The sequence below is a fragment of the Camponotus vicinus genome, unplaced genomic scaffold, assembly GCF_025532165.1.
Source record: "Camponotus vicinus isolate PSW18456_S1 unplaced genomic scaffold, iyCamVici1.0 SCAF_4, whole genome shotgun sequence".
In the NCBI taxonomy this organism is placed as follows: Eukaryota; Metazoa; Arthropoda; class Insecta; order Hymenoptera; family Formicidae; genus Camponotus; species Camponotus vicinus.
The window spans coordinates 18,213,741-18,235,860 of NW_028141976.1; the positions used below are offsets into that span (position 1 = coordinate 18,213,741).

General features: G+C 41.5%; 3 protein-coding genes across 3 annotated transcripts in view; 1 reads left to right on the plus strand and 2 right to left on the minus strand.

The window, feature by feature from the left end:
• Window positions 1–1,992: 1,992 nt before the first annotated feature.
• Window positions 1,993–22,120, minus strand: part of LOC145970897 (uncharacterized) — a 138,589-nt gene continuing 118,461 nt past the window's right edge. The window contains exons 6-8 of the mRNA XM_083097954.1: window positions 8,219–8,408; window positions 7,717–7,896; window positions 1,993–6,037 (exon numbers count right to left, since the gene is read on the minus strand). The gene's annotated coding sequence lies outside the window, so the exon portion shown is untranslated. The remainder of the gene's footprint in view (window positions 6,038–7,716; window positions 7,897–8,218; window positions 8,409–22,120) is intronic.
• LOC145970816 (uncharacterized) lies at window positions 9,132–11,858 on the minus strand. The gene is made up of 2 exons (XM_083097812.1): window positions 9,361–11,858; window positions 9,132–9,263 (listed from the first exon to the last, which is right to left on the minus strand). The coding sequence occupies exon 1, from the start codon at window positions 10,517–10,519 to the stop codon at window positions 10,169–10,171; it is 351 nt and encodes a 116-aa protein (XP_082953938.1). The 5' UTR covers window positions 10,520–11,858; the 3' UTR covers window positions 9,132–9,263; window positions 9,361–10,168.
• Window positions 9,678–12,120, plus strand: LOC145970815 (uncharacterized). Its single transcript, XM_083097811.1, has 2 exons — window positions 9,678–11,897; window positions 11,989–12,120. The coding sequence occupies exon 1, from the start codon at window positions 10,739–10,741 to the stop codon at window positions 11,087–11,089; it is 351 nt and encodes a 116-aa protein (XP_082953937.1). The 5' UTR covers window positions 9,678–10,738; the 3' UTR covers window positions 11,090–11,897; window positions 11,989–12,120.

Genomic DNA, 22,120 nt, shown 5'->3' on the forward strand with positions numbered 1-22,120 from the left:
ACGAAAATAGAAGAGGAGATGGAAGAGAAACTAGTGCTAGGCGCGCTGAGCGATAACTGTGAAGATATTTATGCAATCGTAATAAACTTTATATGGAAGGATGAGAAGAAAAGATCTTTTTAACAAGAAAAATATAACTGATTGATCAATCAAAATATTCTAGCGCGTATAACCCAGTAAATATTTCTTTGTATGTTTTAATATAAATGTGAGAACATTAATAATTTAAATAACCTCGTGGGATATTTGCTAGAAAACAAGAAAAGGTATTTCTAAAGTAAAGATAAAAAATATAAAGGGGGAAATAACACCGTTCTCCCATGTGGGTGACTGAATAATTGCGGTACTAAAGTTCACGCGTCTCGTTGATCTTTCTATTATGTCGACCATGCTGCAGTAAAAGAGGTGATTTATATTAATAGAATGCTTTATGAGAAATTTCTCTTTATCTAAATGCAGACTGGTATCAGCTCCAAGATTATACATCTCATACAGTAGCAAAATATCTATGAAAAATAAAATTTATGAAAAGATTTTATAATTTTTTATAATTATATTAGCATTCTTGCTAAGGTTAGTATTATTCAATTTTGTATATATGTTCCAACGAAGTGATTCGATGTAAAATAGAGGATGCGGGAACCCTGCTTAACTGAGATTCAATCATTCGCCTCGGGTGGAAGAGTCGATAATTCTCGGCGAAGGTGTCCGTGATGAAGCGAGGCCTCTCTGGACAGAGAGGATGTTGTGAGATAAGGTAGTTTCTCCTCTACGAAATAGCATGTGCAGGTAGATCGTGGCATCGCGAGAGTGATCAGGACGAAAAGTGCGTTGGGGTAGATGTGTAGGATGAGATAGAGCATTGCCGAAGACGCCCCTTTTCGTACGTTAGGTGTTAGTTTAGGCAAGGATTTGGAAAAACAGATAAATATCCTTTGTGAAAAACAGGAAGTTCCTCTACGTGGGTGGAATCCTGGGATATCGATATTTCTGCGTTTTTTCTTCCCCTCGCGTTCTTCATCATATTCACGACTCTCGAGGGTAAGTTCGTATTCCAAACGTGTCGAGGCAATCTCGAAGCGTACAAAACAACGAAGCACTCGAGTGAGACATTTCGCAGATATCGTCGGTATCTTTTTCCGGTTCTCGGGAAAGAGCTCTTGGCAGGAATAAAGAAAAAACTCGCGAAATTATCTCAAGTGCTTCGAGAACTTTCCAAGTTGTTAGTGCTCGAAAGTTTCCGGACACTCAAGGACTGCGAAGCCATTATCGACTTGACGCGCTCTACAAGAGTGTCTGAGCTATCATCAACATCGTGAGGCACATGTTTGCTATATAAAGCAGCTTATATTTTCATTTCTTTATATATACTTAGAAATGATCTTAAAATCAAGATATATAATAAGCTTTTTTGAGATATATTAATTCATACGAAAAACAATTTTATCAAGAATTTTCAGAATTAATGATTTATAATTTATTTTATATCTCTAAATATATTTGTGAATTATTGAAGGTGATCTTGTTTCGTCCAACAGGATGTGGCAAGAGATCAAAGTGTCAAGTGCCTAGTCAAGATACACTAACGAAAATGACGTAGATGCTCCTTTGAAAAGCCGTTGTACCTCTATAAAATTACCAGCAGGAAGCGAGTAAAGTAGCGAAGAGGAAATAAGTGGGACACTAAGTGGATACGAATAGCTTGATTGATGAAGAGTAGTTCGATCGTTCTGTGTGAAAGTCGTTAAGAAAGGTTAAAGTATTTCTCTATAAGAATTGTCGTGGAAATTGCCAATCTTTCTGTCGCGACATGAGTAACGAGATTAGCTTATAATGGGAGATATTAAATGAAGCTATGCAAAATGTGCTGTACATTCTAATACTTTCAAATATTTAATGATTAATTTTATCTTATTCTCCATATTAGTTTGTACTATAATTAAGTTTTACATATATAAATTATCATATTACACATAAATCATTATGAGAAAACAAGAAATAATTATTAGGATAGATTAAACAAATCCTTTTAGAAAAAGAATACATTTTTCATATATTTTTGGTCAATAAATAAAATTGAAACGCGCAGACAAAGGATATGTTTCGAAATGATAATGCGTTTTATGCGAATATGATTTACGATTATTCGCACACAATGTTCCTTCGCCTTTGCACTTCGTTCACGATGTCTATCTTCACCCGATAAGAGATTTCTTATGTCGAATGATGCATTAGCAAGTTCGGGCTGGTTTATGTTTCTTTATGAAAAAAATGCCTCCCTAATCCAGTCTGTTTATGCCTGCGTAAATGTTTCTCATTCGGTCATAAAATCTCGCTATATCCTATCAATGTGAACGGCGTGTTATTGAAAAACACTAACAATAAAATATTTAAATGAATACGGAGTGTGCATCGGTACAATCGACAGAGTTTAAATGTTTTATCGGACGTTGAATTTAAAGTCATAAACTGACTGCATTTTAAGCCGCCGACACATTTTCGCTTTGTTTGTTAAATCCACTTTAATATTATCGATTTATTAATGATGATGTTTATAAAAATGAATAAAAGTCAATGTCCAATGTGTCTCTCAATAATCGTTAAATCATCGCCTCATATGTTGTTTATTTATTTTGAACATATTTGCGTTGCATGTTCAAAAGTTCATTATTATTTTATATTGAAACATGCAATATTAATCAGTTTATGGAATATTAATTTCGTATTTATTGCGTGTTGTATATTGTGCATTTTGGTCTTCAAATATTGAAAAAAAAAGTTTGAACAAGCTAGATTGGTCTTGCAATGTGCGTGTTGCAAGAATGTCGAGTGACATGGAATAAAATAAAAAAAGGTCGACATTTTGTTCTCTTGGGCCGCGTACGATAAATCTTCGTGACTTTGTAATTACAAGAACGAACAGACACAATTGTCATTATTTTTGATTACGTTTCCCGTAGTGTCAACACGTGTGGGCACTCTTCTCCTCCATCTGCTTCCAATTAAAATCCCGGCGGACCGCTATAATTCACATCGACGCGCCGGCTAATAAATTGGCTACATATCCGCGAGTTGTAGCGGGTGATTTGTAAAACGGAAGTATTGCGTCAGGCGTATGAGGTATCTCGTACACGGGACCGATACTATTATCGGGCCCGAGTTTAACGAGGGCGACGCCGATGGGTCCCATTCCTCCGGACCCGGTCGCGAGCTCTAAGTGATCGGGCTCCGAGCTTGAGACGAGCAGATAGGTCCCGGAGCGAGGGATGAGGAACGCAGGGATAATCGCCGCACTTAGTACCGTTCACCCGCGCGGGGGACCGACCGTGTCGGACCGAGGACGGGCAGGTGGAGTCCGAAATCCATGGTCCACGGAAAAAAATCTCGAGACTAAAGATGCACTTTTATCGCATCTCCTGGGCGAGCATTCGTCCCCTAAGTGGCGTTTATCTCGTAGGCCTCGTCTGTAATATCTGTAACTTAACACTGTCCTGGGAGAGACTGATAGCGGTAACTGAGGCGGCGCACGCACGGGCCGTTAGTCGCAAGGCGTATCCACTCTCAGCTTCGAGGAACCGACCGAGGCGAGTTTGGAGACTATCGTGGATCGAGCTGTGTAACAGATACTACCTGTGCTTATGCTGCTCACGAATACGCGTCCATCTCAAATTTAAATGCATCAGCCCGGCGTGTATCGGGGAGACAGGTCACGTTCGAGAGGAATCCCTTTTTTCGTATACGCTTGGATTTGGACGGTTGCGTGTCGTTAAAGGGGCAGAGAATAACGTTGCGACGCATCAGTCACGGCGCACGGAGAGCGTCGGCTTAGAAAGCCCCTCAAAGAGATGTATTTTGAATGAAAATGGCGGAGAGCGCGGCAAAAGAGTGTCGCCTTTTTGCTGGAAACGAGACGCGCTTAGAGGCAAACTGTTTTCATCTAAGAAAATGGATTCGGGATTTTAGCATATGGCCTTTTGTGCGCCGTTGAGAAAACCGCACTTGTGGCGTATGTTAAAAAAGGTGCTAAGAAATTCATATTTCTTTTACATTTTCGTATGCGAGAAAAATATCTCTCAAAGAAAAGAAATCTATTTAAATCTATTTAGGTCGACGGGTTAAGAGCGTCACGAAAGTCTTTCGCTATTCGAAAAAATTTAGGGGAAAGTATTAAGGATACACAAAAGTTTATGCTTTACGATATCCTTTGGATGCATTTCGTGCGAGATTCGAGTGAGTTGAGAGAAGACGAGACTCGTGCCCGAGCCTTCCGGCAGATATCCATTTCGAGCGTCTTGGAGACGTCAAAAGAAGTGCAGATGTTGCACACGCATTCTTCAATGACGCGCTCCGCACGGTCCTTCTTAAGACAAAAGGGCCACGGTGCACATCGCGAAGTCTTCTTTTTCTCGTGCGGGAAGCACGTAGGTATATCGTATGCGTCGCTGTATGCAACACGTGTTGCCCATTGGATGTCCATCTGTCGTTGACAATAGCCTTTTCGCTGACAGTACGAGAGGCAAACCAACCGGCGCTCCTTATACGGCTCCTTATATCTTCACAATAAGTTGGTGTAATAAATGAAAGCCTCGCGTGTGCAAGTCTCGAGTATCGTGGCCGATCGGAGAAATTTGCTTTTGATGAAACGCTCATCTCTCTATGAGAATAAATTTATTTTCTCTCTTTTTAATTTTCTTCTTTTATCTTTTTAGCTTTGTTCAATGCCATTTTACCTGGCGAGAAAGATCGATTATTCACACGCTTGGTAATTGCACTTTCGATTTTGCATTGTTCCGAACTTGCGCGTCAACATCTGTGAAGATTAAACGCCAGTCGGTGAACGTGGTCGGCGGAATTGATGCTTTCTAATGGCGGAATCGCGTAAATCCTCGATGCGCAGCCGCTTCTCGTAATCGCAGCGATATTTAACCGGATGCTGTTAAGTAATGGTCTCTTTAGAAAAAGTCGACGATGCAATAATTTACGAATTACAAATTCAACGCGCGCGAAGAGTCCGAACCGCTCCGTTTCATAAACCACGATATTTCAACAGAGAAGACGTCGGGCTCTGGGGTATCACATCACCCTACGTGAATAAATCGCCGTCGGGGAGATCTTTCATCAACTTTAATTCTCTCGATTCTTTCCGACAGCCCGTAGTCGCCCGCAGAAATGATATCTCGCGTGATTAAGACTCTCGCGCCTGTATTCTTTTTCTTCAAAGGTAATAAACATCTCTCTGTGATTGTGTAGAAACATATTATTTATATAATACTACAGCAACATTAATTTTTGTAAGAATGTCAATTAAGCACGCGCAAGAAAAGTGATATTTTTACAATTTAAAATATATACTTATTTTATATCGTAAATACTTCTTATATTCTTAATATAAAAATGTTTTAATAATTTAATGTTTAAGCCAAATTAATTATAAAAATGGAAGATTATTATTAAAGATAGTTTGCAACAATCATATTAAAATAAATATGAAAGATTTGATGGTGACATAAAATGCGGCTTAGCATCGTCAATAATTTTCAGGTTGATCCAAGATCATCGGATTGCCATTTCATCCTCGAAAAATATTGAACACTTTTTATGAGGAGATTAGGTTTTCAGCTCGTGGAACCAAAAGTTTTTGATAATCTTCGGAGCCACGATAAACCATTTCGGGGAAGAGTTCAAATTTGGTTGAATTTCGATGGCATCATCCTCGTAGCCACGCGTGAGGATTTCGAGGCGTAAATTTTCATCTATCTAATCTGTAAAATCCGAGTTCCCAGCATGTCGACATTTACGTGCGTGTTTACGTATACAAGGAAACGAAGTCGCTCGATGATGTAGTATCTTTCTGTAAACTTTAGGACTCGTAATATATATATGTATTTCTCACGATGTGGGATTCATTTGCTTCATACAACAAGAGATATATCATATCGAGTATCATATCGTTATATCTCTGATATAATATGAATTTTAGGAAACACATTTTAGATTGTAGAAGCTTCGGAATGTTTTTCTCTTCGTATTAAATTACCTGAAAAGATTAATTATAAATTATTAATAAAAAATTTTGTTTGTTTTTATAAAATGGACAGAAAGAAACTAAAGAATATTAAAAATGATATATAATTATATAATTACCATATATATATAATTATTATCATCACTCATTAGGCAAATATTGCCTAATATTCAAATTAGAATATTATTCTAATATCATTGTTTCACTAGTCGATAATTTATATTTAATGGCATAAAATGATACCTGTTTCTCTCTTAGTTCTATTTACTTTTGCAATTTCGCAAAATTGCTACAGATGCAATATCCTAAATTACCTCTGAAACATGCCAGGCATGCATATTATGCGCAAATCCTAACGGGATACCTTTGCGCGCTACGGAACCGTAAATGTCTTTCTTTCGAATCTGCGAATCCGCGCAGATGCGTCTCGTGCACGCGCGGGGACGCGCGCACGCACAATGTAACGATGCAAATTGCGGACGGTCCGAGACAAAAGTGTTTGCTCGCGCGATTTGCGGTCGGCGCGGCTCCCGAGGCAGCGGATTTCAATTACGAGTCTTCAACGGCTGACAGACGCGCGCGGGAGTATTTCTCTCGGCCAGGCCGGTAGCTCATTCGAAATTCGGTAGCTGAGCGGTGAACGCTTCCCCGGTAATGAAACATTCGCAGCGCACCGCAAATTGCCCCTCGCACCTCACCGTGCAAGAACTCAAGTGCTTTCAACCGTTCGCTTATATATATCTCTCTCCTTCTTCCCTCTCTTCCTCGCTCTATCCCTCGTCCCATCCACCCCGCAAGTTAGCTTTTTCGCTCCTTCTTCCCTCCTCGCGCCGACGGAATCGCATCTCCGACACGTACGCCCCGGCACTTCGCGGCTACTGGTACAATCCCGTATGCAATTATTGGTTCTCGCTGCGGCGAAATTTGCTCGCAAATGAGATAGGGGGACTGGGACTTTACTCGCGTTTTTATTTTTCAAGCTCGGCGAACCGTGGGAGTCGCGTAGCCGTCAATCCACGACGGAATGATATCGTATCGCTTCTCACGATAGGTTCCTCGTTACTTTGTTGCGATTATCGATCGCAATTTCCATATACCTGGAATGAAAATAAACCGCATAGAGGATTGTGCGCGATTCGACCCTCGCGACCGAACGATTCACCGCGCACGGTGAATCCGTTTTGCATCAAAGTGGTCTTTTAGGTGACATACATGGTGTATCTTGGATACTTGGAGATTTATTTTTAGCCATGTGGCGCTAGGAGATGGAGAGAGAGAGAGAGAGAGAGAGAGAGAGAGAGAGAGAGAGAGAGAAAGAACATGGCTCCGCGACGAAGCTTAATGCATCGTAAAAATAATATTACGGTAGAAACTTGCGTTTATGCGCACGATTTAGGACTTTGTTTCATGGATCTATAAATTCGGCGCGTCGGACAGTCGCGAGCCGTGTCGCTCTGGAGAAATCCAATTCTTAATTAACCCATCGCGAGACGATAACATAAATCTGCGCGAATTTAGCGTTCCCGGTTGGCCGTAACTTACGGCGCTCAACAACTTTTAAAATCTCGTGAAACGAGTTAATAACTACTGCGCACGGTTTCAAGTCGTCGATTGGATGGATCCGAGGGACCACTTTTAGCGAGCGATAACGACGAAATCACGAGCGTGACTCTGGTTTCCGCGCGAAGTACCTTTACCAGATCGGCTAACGTTCCCATGACTATACGGATGAACGTGGTAGTGTATCCCAACGCGATACACGATGCTCTCCGCAAGACCAGGTGTAACTTTGGAACGGCATTCCTCGTTGCAATTGATGCGCGGCGCCGCGCAACGATTCTCGCGAGAGCGAAGAATGTGATAACGTGAAACTGAAAAGAAATATGTACTGTATTAATAGAGTGTTATTGATAAGTATTTTTTAAATTAAAAATAAACTTCATCTTTCTCTTATCTCTAGATTTTATTATAAAATAGTGGTAATAAAATTGCAATCAGATGAATAATATATACGAAACATTAATAATTAATAATTTAATAATTTAAGTTTTTTTTGAAGAATGTTAAATAAAATGAGAATCATAGACAACCTTATTAAATCTTAAGAGAATTATAAAAATATTCATCCTTTTTTTCTTTCGCGTCAAATTGACTGCTTTAGTCGCTCATAAGGTTATCGTCGTTAAAGCTTACTGGTCGATTTCCTTCTCGTTCCTCTCGATGAGTTAATAAACCGAGCGGCATCCGCGGCTCAGCGTGATCGATGCGTCATCGGCTGTTAAGTGCGATTAATCGCGAGTGCGATCGGACATGCTTGCTCGTCTGGTTCAGGTCTCGAACTAGGTCTCTTTAAGATTCATGGCGTTTCTTGTCTGACGGCGAACTGCGAGAGAGAACAGCTTTTATAGGGTTTTAAAACCGGTAACATGCGCTTCTCGAGAAACGTGATATTGAGAGTTACGATTGCACCAGAAGAAATCGATCAACGGTATTAGATTATGCTAAAAGATTTTTAAAAACCTGTGTTCTTGTTATAAATTGATGATCGAGAACGTCAGTAGTTAGCACTAGGAGAATTCTAACGCAGGGATCTCAGGGGGGTGAGGGGCGAGGGGATCTCAGCGGCGCGGGGGAATGACGTCACGCAGGATGGAGGGGGGATGACGTCACGCGGGACGGAGGGAATTTCGATGGCGCGGGGGCTGCGGGGCGGGGGACGCACGTATAAACAAAAATGGCGGTATTCCTATGAAGAAGATTTTGGGTCTCTCTCTATTCCTCCCTCTCTCTCGCTCTCTCTCTTTATCCCTTTATATTTCTATCCCTCTCTCTCTCTCCCTCTCCATCCCTCTATCCCTCTATCTATCTCTTTATCCCTTTTATCTCTCTTTCTCTCTGTATTATCGCAAGTATACAATATTAGTCATAAACTTATATTTTGAGATATTTCGGGGTCCGACGTTTTCGAGCAATCTGTGAATCATAGCGAGATAACAACACATTTTTGAGATATTATACAATATTACCAGTTAACAAACAATATAAATAGAAGTATTCTTTGAAGGATTGGGTGGATGGAAATGCGTGCGAAGAAATTACGTCATGATTTTGTTACAATTAAAAATATATATATAATTTATTTAAATGTGTGTGTTTAATAAAAAGTATACAATATAAAAAAAAAATAATAATAATAATATATAAAATAGACCGTCGGGCTATGTTGGGGAAGCCGTTTCTGAAAACAGAAGAAAACATACGCATTTCATTAGTTTAAATTATTTTAATAATTTATTTTAAAATACTTTTGATATATAATAAATTAAGATACTTACAATGTTATCCATCATCTATTTTAATTTGTGCAAATAGGGCACATGTTGCAGGCCAATATTTGATTCAAAGATCTTCTGCACTCTTTGCATGACATATTTTCCAAATGAACATAAGCTATGGTTCTATGTTCTCGAACAGCACTAGTTTCTTCATACTGATCCGGTGCTTCTAGAAAGCATTCGATACAAAATTTTAATCCATTTTCCATGTAGTAATATGAAATGCAACATATCTTTGTTGCTTGATTGTATGTCATTATTTCAGATATGCTTAAATCTCGCTGTTTCTTTTGTAACCGTTCATCAAGAATATCGTCACTATTGTCACTATCATAATCACTGTCCTTCGCCAAGGGTTCTATATCAGATCCATCATCTTCCATCTCTCTCCTCTCTCTTTCCTCTCTCTCTATCTCCATCCGCTCCGCCACAACTGGATCCATCCAATAATCGTAATCATCATCCGTATCGTCGTCGATGATAATTACGTTTTCTTCAGCCATTGCACAAGACTAACGAAACACAGAAGAGCAACGAAAGAAATGATACTCTAGTGCAGCAGACCACCGAAACACAGAAGAGCAACGAAAGAAATAGCCGTTCGATAGCCGTTCATAGCTGTTCGATAGCCATTCATAGCTGTTCGATAGCCGTTCCCAACCCGTTCGATAAACCTTTGTAGATGCTCATAGCTGTTCGATAACCGTTCTAGCTGTTCGATAGCCGTTCCCAACCCGTTCGATAAACCTTTGTAGATGTTTAATAATTGTACAATAGCCGTTCCTAAACCGTTCACTACAGCCGCTCATTACAGGTTGATAGCCGTTTCTGAATTAGTGTTAATCGCACGCCGAAGCTCGTTTATCGCAGTCTGCAAAGCTCGCACATCCTTCTCGAACGCAGTCAGCTTCTCGTCTGATTCTTTCTGCTGATTCTTCAACGTTTTAACGCATTGTTCCACGTACAGTTTGTTGACTGCATCGGTATCAGCCTCAGGTTGCGCTACACGGCGAATCTTGCGCGACCTCGCGTCATAGTACGTAGCGACGCGACACAGAGCGTTTTGACGCAAGTAACTTGTCACCGATTTACCCCAATGATCGCTAGTTCTAATTGCTTCATTTCTCTGTTCGAATAATCCAAATTTGTTGATGGGCATTTTTTTCTCGATGCGAGTGACGTCGATCGACTGATTAGTTTCGTCGAGACACCGTTTAATTTATAATAAGGCCGACTTCGCGAAGTTCCTCTATAATCGACAGGATCTCGTTGTCGTGAGCGTTGTGGCCAGCTCGGCGCGAAGTCGGCCTTATTATAAATTAAACGGTGTCTCGACGAAACTAATCAGTCGATCGACGTCACTCGCATCGAGAAAAAAATGCCCATCAACAAATTTGGATTATTCGAACAGAGAAATGAAGCAATTAGAACTAGCGATCATTGGGGTAAATCGGTGACAAGTTACTTGCGTCAAAACGCTCTGTGTCGCGTCGCTACGTACTATGACGCGAGGTCGCGCAAGATTCGCCGTGTAGCGCAACCTGAGGCTGATACCGATGCAGTCAACAAACTGTACGTGGAACAATGCGTTAAAACGTTGAAGAATCAGCAGAAAGAATCAGACGAGAAGCTGACTGCGTTCGAGAAGGATGTGCGAGCTTTGCAGACTGCGATAAACGAGCTTCGGCGTGCGATTAACACTAATTCAGAAACGGCTATCAACCTGTAATGAGCGGCTGTAGTGAACGGTTTAGGAACGGCTATTGTACAATTATTAAACATCTACAAAGGTTTATCGAACGGGTTGGGAACGGCTATCGAACAGCTAGAACGGTTATCGAACAGCTATGAGCATCTACAAAGGTTTATCGAACGGGTTGGGAACGGCTATCGAACAGCTATGAATGGCTATCGAACAGCTATGAACGGCTATCGAACGGCTATTTCTTTCGTTGCTCTTCTGTGTTTCGGTGGTCTGCTGCACTAGAGTATCATTTCTTTCGTTGCTCTTCTGTGTTTCGTTAGTCTTGTGCAATGGCTGAAGAAAACGTAATTATCATCGACGACGATACGGATGATGATTACGATTATTGGATGGATCCAGTTGTGGCGGAGCGGATGGAGATAGAGAGAGAGGAAAGAGAGAGGAGAGAGATGGAAGATGATGGATCTGATATAGAACCCTTGGCGAAGGACAGTGATTATGATAGTGACAATAGTGTCGATATTCTTGATGAACGGTTACAAAAGAAACAGCGAGATTTAAGCATATCTGAAATAATGACATACAATCAAGCAACAAAGATATGTTGCATTTCATATTACTACATGGAAAATGGATTAAAATTTTGTATCGAATGCTTTCTAGAAGCACCGGATCAGTATGAAGAAACTAGTGCTGTTCGAGAACATAGAACCATAGCTTATGTTCATTTGGAAAATATGTCATGCAAAGAGTGCAGAAGATCTTTGAATCAAATATTGGCCTGCAACATGTGCCCTATTTGCACAAATTAAAATAGATGATGGATAACATTGTAAGTATCTTAATTTATTATATATCAAAAGTATTTTAATTATTAAAATAATTTAAACTAATGAAATGCGTATGTTTTCTTCTGTTTTCAGAAACGGCTTCCCCAACATAGCCCGACGGTCTATTTTATATATTATTATTATTATTATTTTTTTATATTGTATACTTTTTATTAAACACACACATTTAAATAAATTATATATATATTTTTAATTGTAACAAAATCATGACGTAATTTCTTCGCACGCATTTCCATCCACCCAATCCTTCAAAGAATACTTCTATTTATATTGTTTGTTAACTGGTAATATTGTATAATATCTCAAAAATGTGTTGTTATCTCGCTATGATTCACAGATTGCTCGAAAACGTCGGACCCCGAAATATCTCAAAATATAAGTTTATGACTAATATTGTATACTTGCGATAATACAGAGAGAAAGAGAGATAAAAGGGATAAAGAGATAGATAGAGGGATAGAGGGATGGAGAGGGAGAGAGAGAGAGGGATAGAAATATAAAGGGATAAAGAGAGAGAGCGAGAGAGAGGGAGGAATAGAGAGAGACCCAAAATCTTCTTCATAGGAATACCGCCATTTTTGTTTATACGTGCGTCCCCCGCCCCGCAGCCCCCGCGCCATCGAAATTCCCTCCGTCCCGCGTGACGTCATCCCCCCTCCATCCTGCGTGACGTCATTCCCCCGCGCCGCTGAGATCCCCTCGCCCCTCACCCCCCTGAGATCCCTGCGTTAGAATTCTCCTAGTGCTAACTACTGACGTCTGTAAGTGCAGCTTTATAAATAATGCGAATTATTATCGAGAAAAATGTAATGAGTTATGCACTTTTTTTATATATACATTAATATAATGTTAGATGTCTATATATATAATTCAATTATCATACTTAGAGATTGACCTGAATTAAAATGTTTGGTAATAAATTATTCGCGGAATATAATAAAATTTTATTATATGTATAAATTAAAGAAAATGATTGAGAAAGAAAAATTATAATAAATTTTCTCAAAGCAAGATTTTGCATATCGAGAATCGACCGGATGTGAATTGAATTGTAATTTCCACGCGATCGTTCGAAACGATATCTGTTCTTAGCGTATTGAAAGGAACGGCAGATATCGAGAAAGCAATACCAGTGGTATCTGTTGGGAAAGAGCATTCCGCCATAACACAAGTTTAATTGGATCCGATCCATGACCGAAAAGTCGAATCTCACGCAAGGGTTTCAACCAAGGATTCCAGGATGCCATCGACGGATGAAACGTCGTTGTTTCCACCTGGACCACCTTCGTCCAGCTGGTGGGATAATTGCGCTATGACATATCTGAAGTTTTTGCGATGACGGCCACACAAGGATCATGAGGGGCTTCTTCGTCAACCGGTAATTAGACAGATTGGATACAAAAATATGTGAGTGTCGTAAAACGAAGCGGCTCGGCACAAATCGGACCCACTAGGTATCCGAGATGGGACGGAGATTCGTCAAATAATTGACAAATGAATTTAATTGCCAGTTGTGTTTCTTACTGGACTACGAATCGGGCACAAGTAAACGGATCTGAGATACTGATGGCGTTAATTATCGAGAAGTTGCCCGTTTTAATGGATTCTAATAGTTGCTCGATGAATCTACGCAAAAATCTGGAAAAAAGTCTCAAAATACTAAGAAATCATCAATTTTGATTTTGTGAAGGAAATTTTATGTGTAGCTTGTCTTTTAATAATATCTAAAAAAATCCGAAACATTTCTTTTAAATATAACGAATTTTTATTCACTTTATGATTACATTATATTTAATTTATTATATTATATTATTAACTTTTTCGTGCACGTTAACTTATTTGTCCAAGTACATAGGTTCCGTAGCCGATTGATTAAACTGGAACGATTAAGGCCCTGCTGTTGCTTTATTATGCACAAGTCGGGCGTCGTTCGATTCGTTATCTCGGTATCCGCGGCTAATTTACTCTGACAAATACGGATCGTTCGTTTGTCCAGAATACAGCTGCACGCTTATGCGGGCCCACATCCATGCTCGCCACGATCCACTTTAATAAAGCGCACCGATTACTCACCCGGATGTTTTAGACCGGATGGACAGCGCGGATATTAACCCTCCAGCATTATCGTGGGGGTCTGATGGCGGAGCAGAAAAGTTACACCAATATACTCGGAAAATATCTAAATACAGCAAAGATCTTCATTGTGTATATTTAAGAATTTTATGAACTCTTGTTATTTTAATCTCAAGTTCATTAAATATCACATTTACATTTATTTAGAAGAACAAATATATGCATCGCATATAGTTTTCAGAGATCTGTTCAAAATAAAAAATAAGGAACTCGAATTTAAATATTCATACTGTATGTCCACGAGGAAGGCGTTCCCTATTCTCGAGTTGGAACGATACGAAACGAAATTATTTGGTCCCGATCGGAATTCAATAAAATTCGAAGTTGTTAAAGAATCGGCGACCGTTTCATAACATCTAAGAGAGCCATTCGTGTATCGTGTTTCGGACGCTGATTTAAATTTCAGTTGTGCCACTAGGCGGGAAGGGCTCTCGAATCATTAGGATCTCCATAAATGGCAGACGGCCTAACGAAGCTTCCTTAAAATACGCGATGTACGAGCCGTAACGCTGCCGCATCGCAGAAAAAAAGAGAGGGAGGAGAGAAAAGAGGAAGATCAAGACCAAAAGTACATCTGCCGCCTACCCCATAAACGCACTTGTAAATCAAGACACGCGCGCAACCGTGAACGCTTCGCTAGTGAGGCAGAGCCTATAGAGTCTTTGAATTATTAATACGAGCTTGCTTACTGGTCCAGTCAAGTCCTCCCACCTGGCCACCTGGTCAATTCTTGGTCGATGTTCTTTTAGCGACCCGCCATATTTGAAAGCGCGCTGCCTGCATGATCCTCGACGCGATTAAGCTCTTCGGCGTCTCTTAAGAAACCAGCGAAGAGATAAATGGAAAAAATTCAAAGCGCGCCGACGAGAGCTTCATTCTCAGACGGAAGAAAGAGCTTCGGGGTAACCCATCACTCACTCTACGTGTGGTAGTACGAAAGGATACGCCGCGGCGAGCGATGCGCGATTTTGTTTTGCGATGTAAAAAGGGATGTCTATGAGGCGAGGTAACCGGGGGCATAAAGTTTCTCGAAAAAAATTCCTCCCGCTCGCGCGACGATCCCTCGTTTCACCGCATCGATTTTATTCCCCATTGTTTATCCCGTCCTACATCTTCTCAAACACAGGCGGATACATCCGGAGAGCCGCTATGTTTATTGCATGTCGATTCGTTAAGCGTTTCTCGCACACCCGTCGGCTACTGTGCTCGTAACCATCGATGAGAGACTATGCGTGAATGTACGTCTCCCATGCGCGGGAGAACCCATGCTCGTGGCAGTGGGAGAACCTTATGGAATGGTATGAGAGGGCGTCGGGTCGGCGCGTGGGCGGCCGCAGGCAGGACGCACGTCCAAAGGCCGGAGAGAGATAGTCCGGCACATCTCTCTTCCGTGGTATGCCACGAGACCGAGTTCGAGAGGGGAATGCATGGGGGGGAAGAAAAGGAAAAGAAATACGAGAGGGAGAGAGAAAGAGAGGAAACGAACGTGGAATAAGGAAGGTCGATCGAGCTCCTACGTACCTGCGTATGGCAAAGGATATCGTGAGGAAAGGAGAGAAAGAAAGAGGGCGAGAACGAGGATAGACGGAAAGTACCGGGCACAAGAGCACGATCCACAGCCGGTTAGGAATAAAAGGAGTTTTATATGACGCCGTGATTTATGGCCGTGGGTTTTATCTGATCACATTGCCACCGGTGCGGATTTCGCAATAAATTAGACCGAGGTGTAATTAAAAGGGCACCAGTTGCCGTTGTTTCGCGACCGTCGTGTAGTCCTACCGAATGAGAGAAGGATCCTTGTCCTTGGAAATCTCTTCGGGTTGCTTTCGATGACCGGTGGGAGGAGAGGACAACGGGCCATAAGAGAATATCTGTTAGTAATTACGCAAAAATTGCGGATATTTAAACGGATACGACAAACGTACGATTATATTATTGTTAATTAGGAAAAAAATAGTCACATTATTTTATAACAATTTTTTGGATACGTGAAAGAATTAACGGATATGTTTTCTCTTTTGTCTTTTTCTCTCATCTATCTTGCAATAAGATTTCATAAAACATTTTCGTTGCAAGATAGATTAAAGCTTTCTTTTTATTTTAATACGAACCAACCGAAATTGTAGGGAACATTAAAAATCAAGAAAAAGCGAATGCAGAAACAAGGAGTTAATAAACCAAAAGCGGCGGCTCAGCCTTTAAAGTCTAATTACCATTAAGTGGATCGAAAATTCATCTCGTGCAGCGTACGCGATATCATCCATCTGGGACGTGTAATTCGGGGATCTGATGAGTTACCGGCGCGTCGTAATCAGCAATGCGTTCACCAGCGACGACTAATTTGTCTGTTCGGCAAATTGAAATTACATGTTGTTGCTCTCACGACGTACCACGTTGGTTCTCTCCATGCAACTGTTAAATTATTATCGCGGCACGATGTAAATCCTTGAAAGAAGGCGATGAATGATTCGACGTGCATCGGTAAAGATGAATGCCATGTGTCTTGACTTTCTCCTGACTTTCTGGTCCACCCTCGTTTTCACGAGCATCATCCTCGGATATCCCTGCATCTTAACAACGAGATCATAATTCGGGATAATCGTTATTACAAATGTCACGGGCACAACTATGTATCTAATTATTATTTTTAAACATCTGTATCTCTCGTTGCAATCATGCAACTTTCTTCCGATAAGAGCAAGAATTGTGCTGTGATCATTTCTTCTGCGAGAATCCGACCTGACTGGAATAGAAACAAAAAATAATGCGAAAATGTTAGAATCTTACTCACATACACTCGTGGACACGTGTCGCATTCGCGATAACCGAAGAATCTTGTAACGGCCGTAATCATGATAGAAAGAAATATGTCCATAGAAGCGTTTTGCGGGTAACTTGTTCGTGACCGAAGTAACAATCGCGAGGAGTCTCTTATAAACCGCGATTTATTGTACGATCGTACCTGTCGATACGTTTTTTTCAAGTTAGCATCGCTGCAGCGCGAGTCCGCTTCCGCTTTATCCAGCGTCGTGGAGTCGTGACCGCAAAATAAATCCGAAGGCGCCTCGGGACGCGGCCGTGCCTCGTCTCTCTTCTTACATTAGTTCATCCTCCCGTTCTCATGGATCCTCCGTGACCTCCCCTTCTCATTTCGCGGTCTCCGTGGAATTTTTACCAATTTCTGTCCTCTGACGTTTCCTGCTCATCCTTCCTAAAGCTCCCCGAAGATCCCGACAAGATACTTCTTCCTTATACTTCTTCATTGCATTCTTTTATTGTCTCTCTACGAAATTGTCTACCGTATTCTTTTCTCTTTTCCATTTCGTCTGTTCTTTCCGTAGCTCTCTTATCTCTTATTTTTCTCTTTCGTCCACGTTCTCTTATCTCTATATCCTCTTTTCTTTCTATCCCTTTACGGCCTCTCATCCTTCTCAGTTTCTTCGCGAATCTATTTCTTTCTCGTAGTTTCTTCATCATCTCGTTCTACTCTCGCGATTTCTTTCTCTTCCTCGCCAACCCGGTGATTTCCGACGATCTCTCCGAGCGACTTCCTCCTTCTTCTCCTCCTACGCCCCCGTCAAGGATCCCGACGAGAGATAACCCTTATAAACTGGAGCATTAGTAAAGCGCGGAGCAACTCCGTGAGAGGGTATCTACGGATCTACACGTTGCGAGAGGGGGCGCAAAGGCGTGCCACAATGAAGCCCGGTATATAAACCATATCTGTATCGCGTTGGCCCTCCACCGAGCGCAGAGCGGCGAATGTGGGACCACCACAATGTATATCGTACGGCCGTACAGATGAGAGCAGCGTTAGCCGGTTGAATAACGTCCGGGTATATCTTCCTTCAAGTATCTTACTTATACCTTAACCGGGCGGGCTCGGGTAAAAATCTACGTAATTATCGGGTTCGTGCTTCCTCGGGGAAATTAAGTGAGGATCGTGTTGCGTTAAGGGAAAAATAATCCTGATGAGGCCCACGATAATTAATTAATCTCAGGCGATATCATGCAACGGTGTCAAGATCGTATTTTCAATATGCAAGAGTCGCTGTTCGGTATCCTGTAACCAGGAGCGTGTACTTCGAAATTCCGCGAAGACGAGAGCAACTGTGTTTATGGCACAACAGAAAGGAGAATCCGATGGAAGGAATGCGAGGGTGTTCGCGATTAAGTTGTATCAAATCCGCGATTGAGTACCTCGTGCATCGCGAGTTCCACAGCCATAAACGTCTGGCTTGTGGTGTTTCCCATAATCTACAGGAACCAACGAGAAAAACGAGGATCGATAACGATTTTAATAAGGAGCGAAAGAGAGACCGAACGAATCGGCGATAAATAGCCGTGAGAGGAAGAAGCAATACGTACGATAAAAAAAGGGAAAGGACATATGAAGGGTAGGGGGATAAAGAAGTATAAAGGTAAAAAGTAAAAAGTATAAAGGTGAGAGAAAGGGGAGAGTGCTAGAGAGGTAGAAAGGGAATGTAGAGGAGAGAAAGGGAGAAGATGGCTGGCAAATTCCCGGCTTGTGGTCGTTGCTCTTCAGCGTGTAAGAGGTATCCAGGTGCGGAGGTGACGCTCTACAATAACTCCTTCGGCTTTATGTTATGTGTGGTTTATACTTTATGTCCCGCAGGACAATCACGAAGCCGCGGACGATTCGGGCTCTCGTTTCTACCGCCTTCATCCTCGCTTAAAAGTCTCCCTTCTCGTTGTTTACGACGATTCGGCGTCGTTGGTTGCGGTGCATATTATTACGTGACTATCCAAATATCTCCTTTCTGCGAGTCATCGAGATTTAGAATTCGCAAACATTTTTTTCACTTTTTCGAAATTATTTTTGTTAGGAAATTATCGACGTTATTACGATCTTTAAATGATTATCTCGATAAATAAAGACTTCCCAACATTTCTGACTCGATTTATATTTTTATTCTATCCTCTTTAAATTATATACAAACGATAATCGATCGTGCATATTTTGATGATTGCGTTTCTCTAAATCCGATATTGCGCGTTGCGATTTTCAAGAATCTAACGAGCGGATGCATAACGCGCCCCCACGCGTGCCCTTAATTTTATTCCCTGCATCGATCATAATTACCAGGCGTGATATATGCGATCTCGCATGTATAACAGGCAGGTGTGAGGAGTGCCCCTCGCGCGAGTGATGCAACGCGCATCTCGCGATAAATCAAACTTCGAGAAGCGGCGCGGCCCCCGGATCGATGTCCGAGATTGGCAACGTGCCAATTTTCTCCGGGAGTGAAAGCAGATTTCGAGAAGGGCCCGCTTGTGCGCGCACGACGCTCGCAATGATAGGTGTGATAAATGCATGGCAATTATTTACGGTCGATTAAGAGCACTTCGACGGGTATTTGAGGCGCCGCGGGTACCCGATGCGGCGAGAAAACGCTCCCGATCGGAATCTTCGATCGAAACCGGCTATGCTCTCTCGTTGTAAGCTCGAATTTTAAGTAGATTATCTGCTCGTCCACTCTTAGTGGGCTACAGCTTGGCGTGGTTGTTGCGAAAGCGAAGCATGGCGCCGTTGCTGCCCGATCAGTACTTTTACATATTTTAACGATCAAATTGTCGTCGAGACGCGCCTTCGTATATTTCATGATGATGGCGTAGATACTTATGATAAAAGTTAATGACATAAACGCAAGGTGCGTTGTAAAAAAAAATAGTTAACAATCTATCGAATCGAATGACGTCGATTGTCTCGACATTATTATAATTATTTAATTTTTATGCAAACTAATTTTCTTTGATTGCGCGAAATGTAAATAACAATACAATATGCATGCCATCTTATATATTGGACTAACGAAGATCTATGATCGTACCGAATCGAAGAGGAGACCATCCATGAAGGTGAGATCTTTTATTTTCTTCCCTCTATACCTGCTCCCGAGATTCCCCTTCCCCCTCAGAAGCGTCCTCAAATTGATGCATCGTCGTGTACGAGAATATTTCACGTCGCGTGTTTTGTCCCACGTATGAGAAAAATATCCCGGTCGCAAGCCCACGCACAATGCGTAGAGAAGCGTGTGGTGTGAGATACAAGGAGAAAGGAAATCTTCGAAATAAATCACGGATCTAGGCAACAGGTGTACAGATTGCCTCACGATTCAAGTTCCCGCATCCAGCGTTGGAGGATCCGCCTGAACTCGTTTGCATATGCAGCTTTCCTGAATTATCAAATACATTGCGCGCATCGACGAAAGAGAAATGCCCCTATCAGAAAATATAACCATTTTTCTTTCGATTCGGCATGAACACTAATCGGGATATCCTGTCACCGCTCTAAGAAATCTTGAGTTTGACGTATCACATATATTTGTATTCCTAAAAATATTTCGTAGCAAGTGAAAATTCTCTCTCGTAAAAGGCCTAAACTACATTATTCACGTCACTGTCGGAAAGCGCCAATATGATTAACACGATTATTCATTGATGTAGCATACATCAAAAAGCAACGCGGGGGAGAGCAAATGAATACTTCGGGACCGAAGCGTATTCTAGGACCGGTCAAGAACGATGGCTTTTTCGTGTCGAATAAAATAAAATTAATCGTACGACCCGGCGGGGGTCGGCGGCTCCTCTGTCCTAATTCATAATAAATAAATCCACAGACCCCTTGGCCCCCTGGCGGTGTCCCAATTAATTCGATCTCATTGTAACGCGCGACTCATCCCCGGGATAACACTCTTTGTGCTATCGACTTTAGTCACGGTCTCGCGAGTACATTATCATGCCTCTCCCGCTTCGACGAATTTAATTAAGCCGCGGGCGACTCGCCGTTACTTTGTTAGAGCGACACCGTGCACGAGTTTCGAGCGCCGGGTTGTGGATAAATAACTTTCAAATTACGCGTGTAACGATGTCGCACGAGGGACCCCTTATCGACCCTCTGCGTACGGCGGAGTCAATTTAACTTTCAGTCGGACGATTTCTTGACCGCTCTAAAAAAGTTACATGCGAACCGTGCAAACAAAAATTAATCCCTATCTAAACTGAGAATTGTTACCGAGGCAATACATGTACGTCAGTTATATCTTGTCGTTGATAACTGATAATAACTTTGCACAGTGCACGCGTATTATATATTTATTTCCCCGCATATATACATCTAGACGAGAAATCTAGTTAGGGAACTTTCTTCTTTTTCAAAAGATGTCAATTTTCGCAAATCTTGTTCCGCTTATCTTGTCTACGAGCTTGAAAATGAAGACAGATCACCTAGCGCATCGAGAGACGTTGCAGGTAACTTATTTAGAAATCCGAGTTAAAGTGCGCAGGTGCGTGCGGAATTGTCTCGAGCCGCGGGCTACGCAACACGCAGCAACGCGCGTGTACGCGTCTCGATCGCGTGGAATGTTGATGTAGGATAAATATCCTTGAAATTACACGCGTAATCATTACGATGTCGCCCGAGGTGGAGGGCACGGTAGGCATTCTCGATGCGTTCTCGGTGATCATTCGTTTTATACGCGCGCAGATTGGTTGCTTGGACGATCGGCATTTGGAGACGAAATCGAGATTGGACCGGACGCATTAGCCGCGGGGCTCGTGAGACGAAAGTGGTACGGTTGCAAGGCCCGACACATTTGTTATCTAGTCTATTTATTACACTATAGATTGGTACGGATTATTGGCACTTTTTAATGGAGAGGGAGATCAAAGCCGTCTTGCACGTTTAATGGATTGGCTGATGGATGTCGTTAGGACAACGAGGTAAATCGAAGTAAGAAAGCGAGCACACTAGATATATGCAATGATGCAACGTGAATGAAGGTAATATTAAAAATTGCGTAATTTAAAATAATTGAAAATAATTATGAAAAATCATAATAGTATTGGAGATTATATTTTAATGATAAGTAATTTTTATGCTAGATTGACAAATTTAAAATTATATATAATCTTTCTTGGATAATTATACGATTGATTGCTATTTGGAAACAGTAATTCACGCTGTGAAAAATAAATCGAATCGTGGATCGATCGAGATAATTACCGTTATGACCATCGAGATAAAGCTTGGATTCGATCAACGCGTTTA

What these genes read in the sequence shown, in the direction of transcription:
- LOC145970816 (XM_083097812.1), bottom strand. Translation starts at nt 10,519, where the DNA reads ATGCCCATCAACAAATTTGGATTATTCGAACAGAGAAATGAAGCAATT.
- LOC145970815 (XM_083097811.1), top strand. Translation starts at nt 10,739, where the DNA reads ATGCCCATCAACAAATTTGGATTATTCGAACAGAGAAATGAAGCAATT.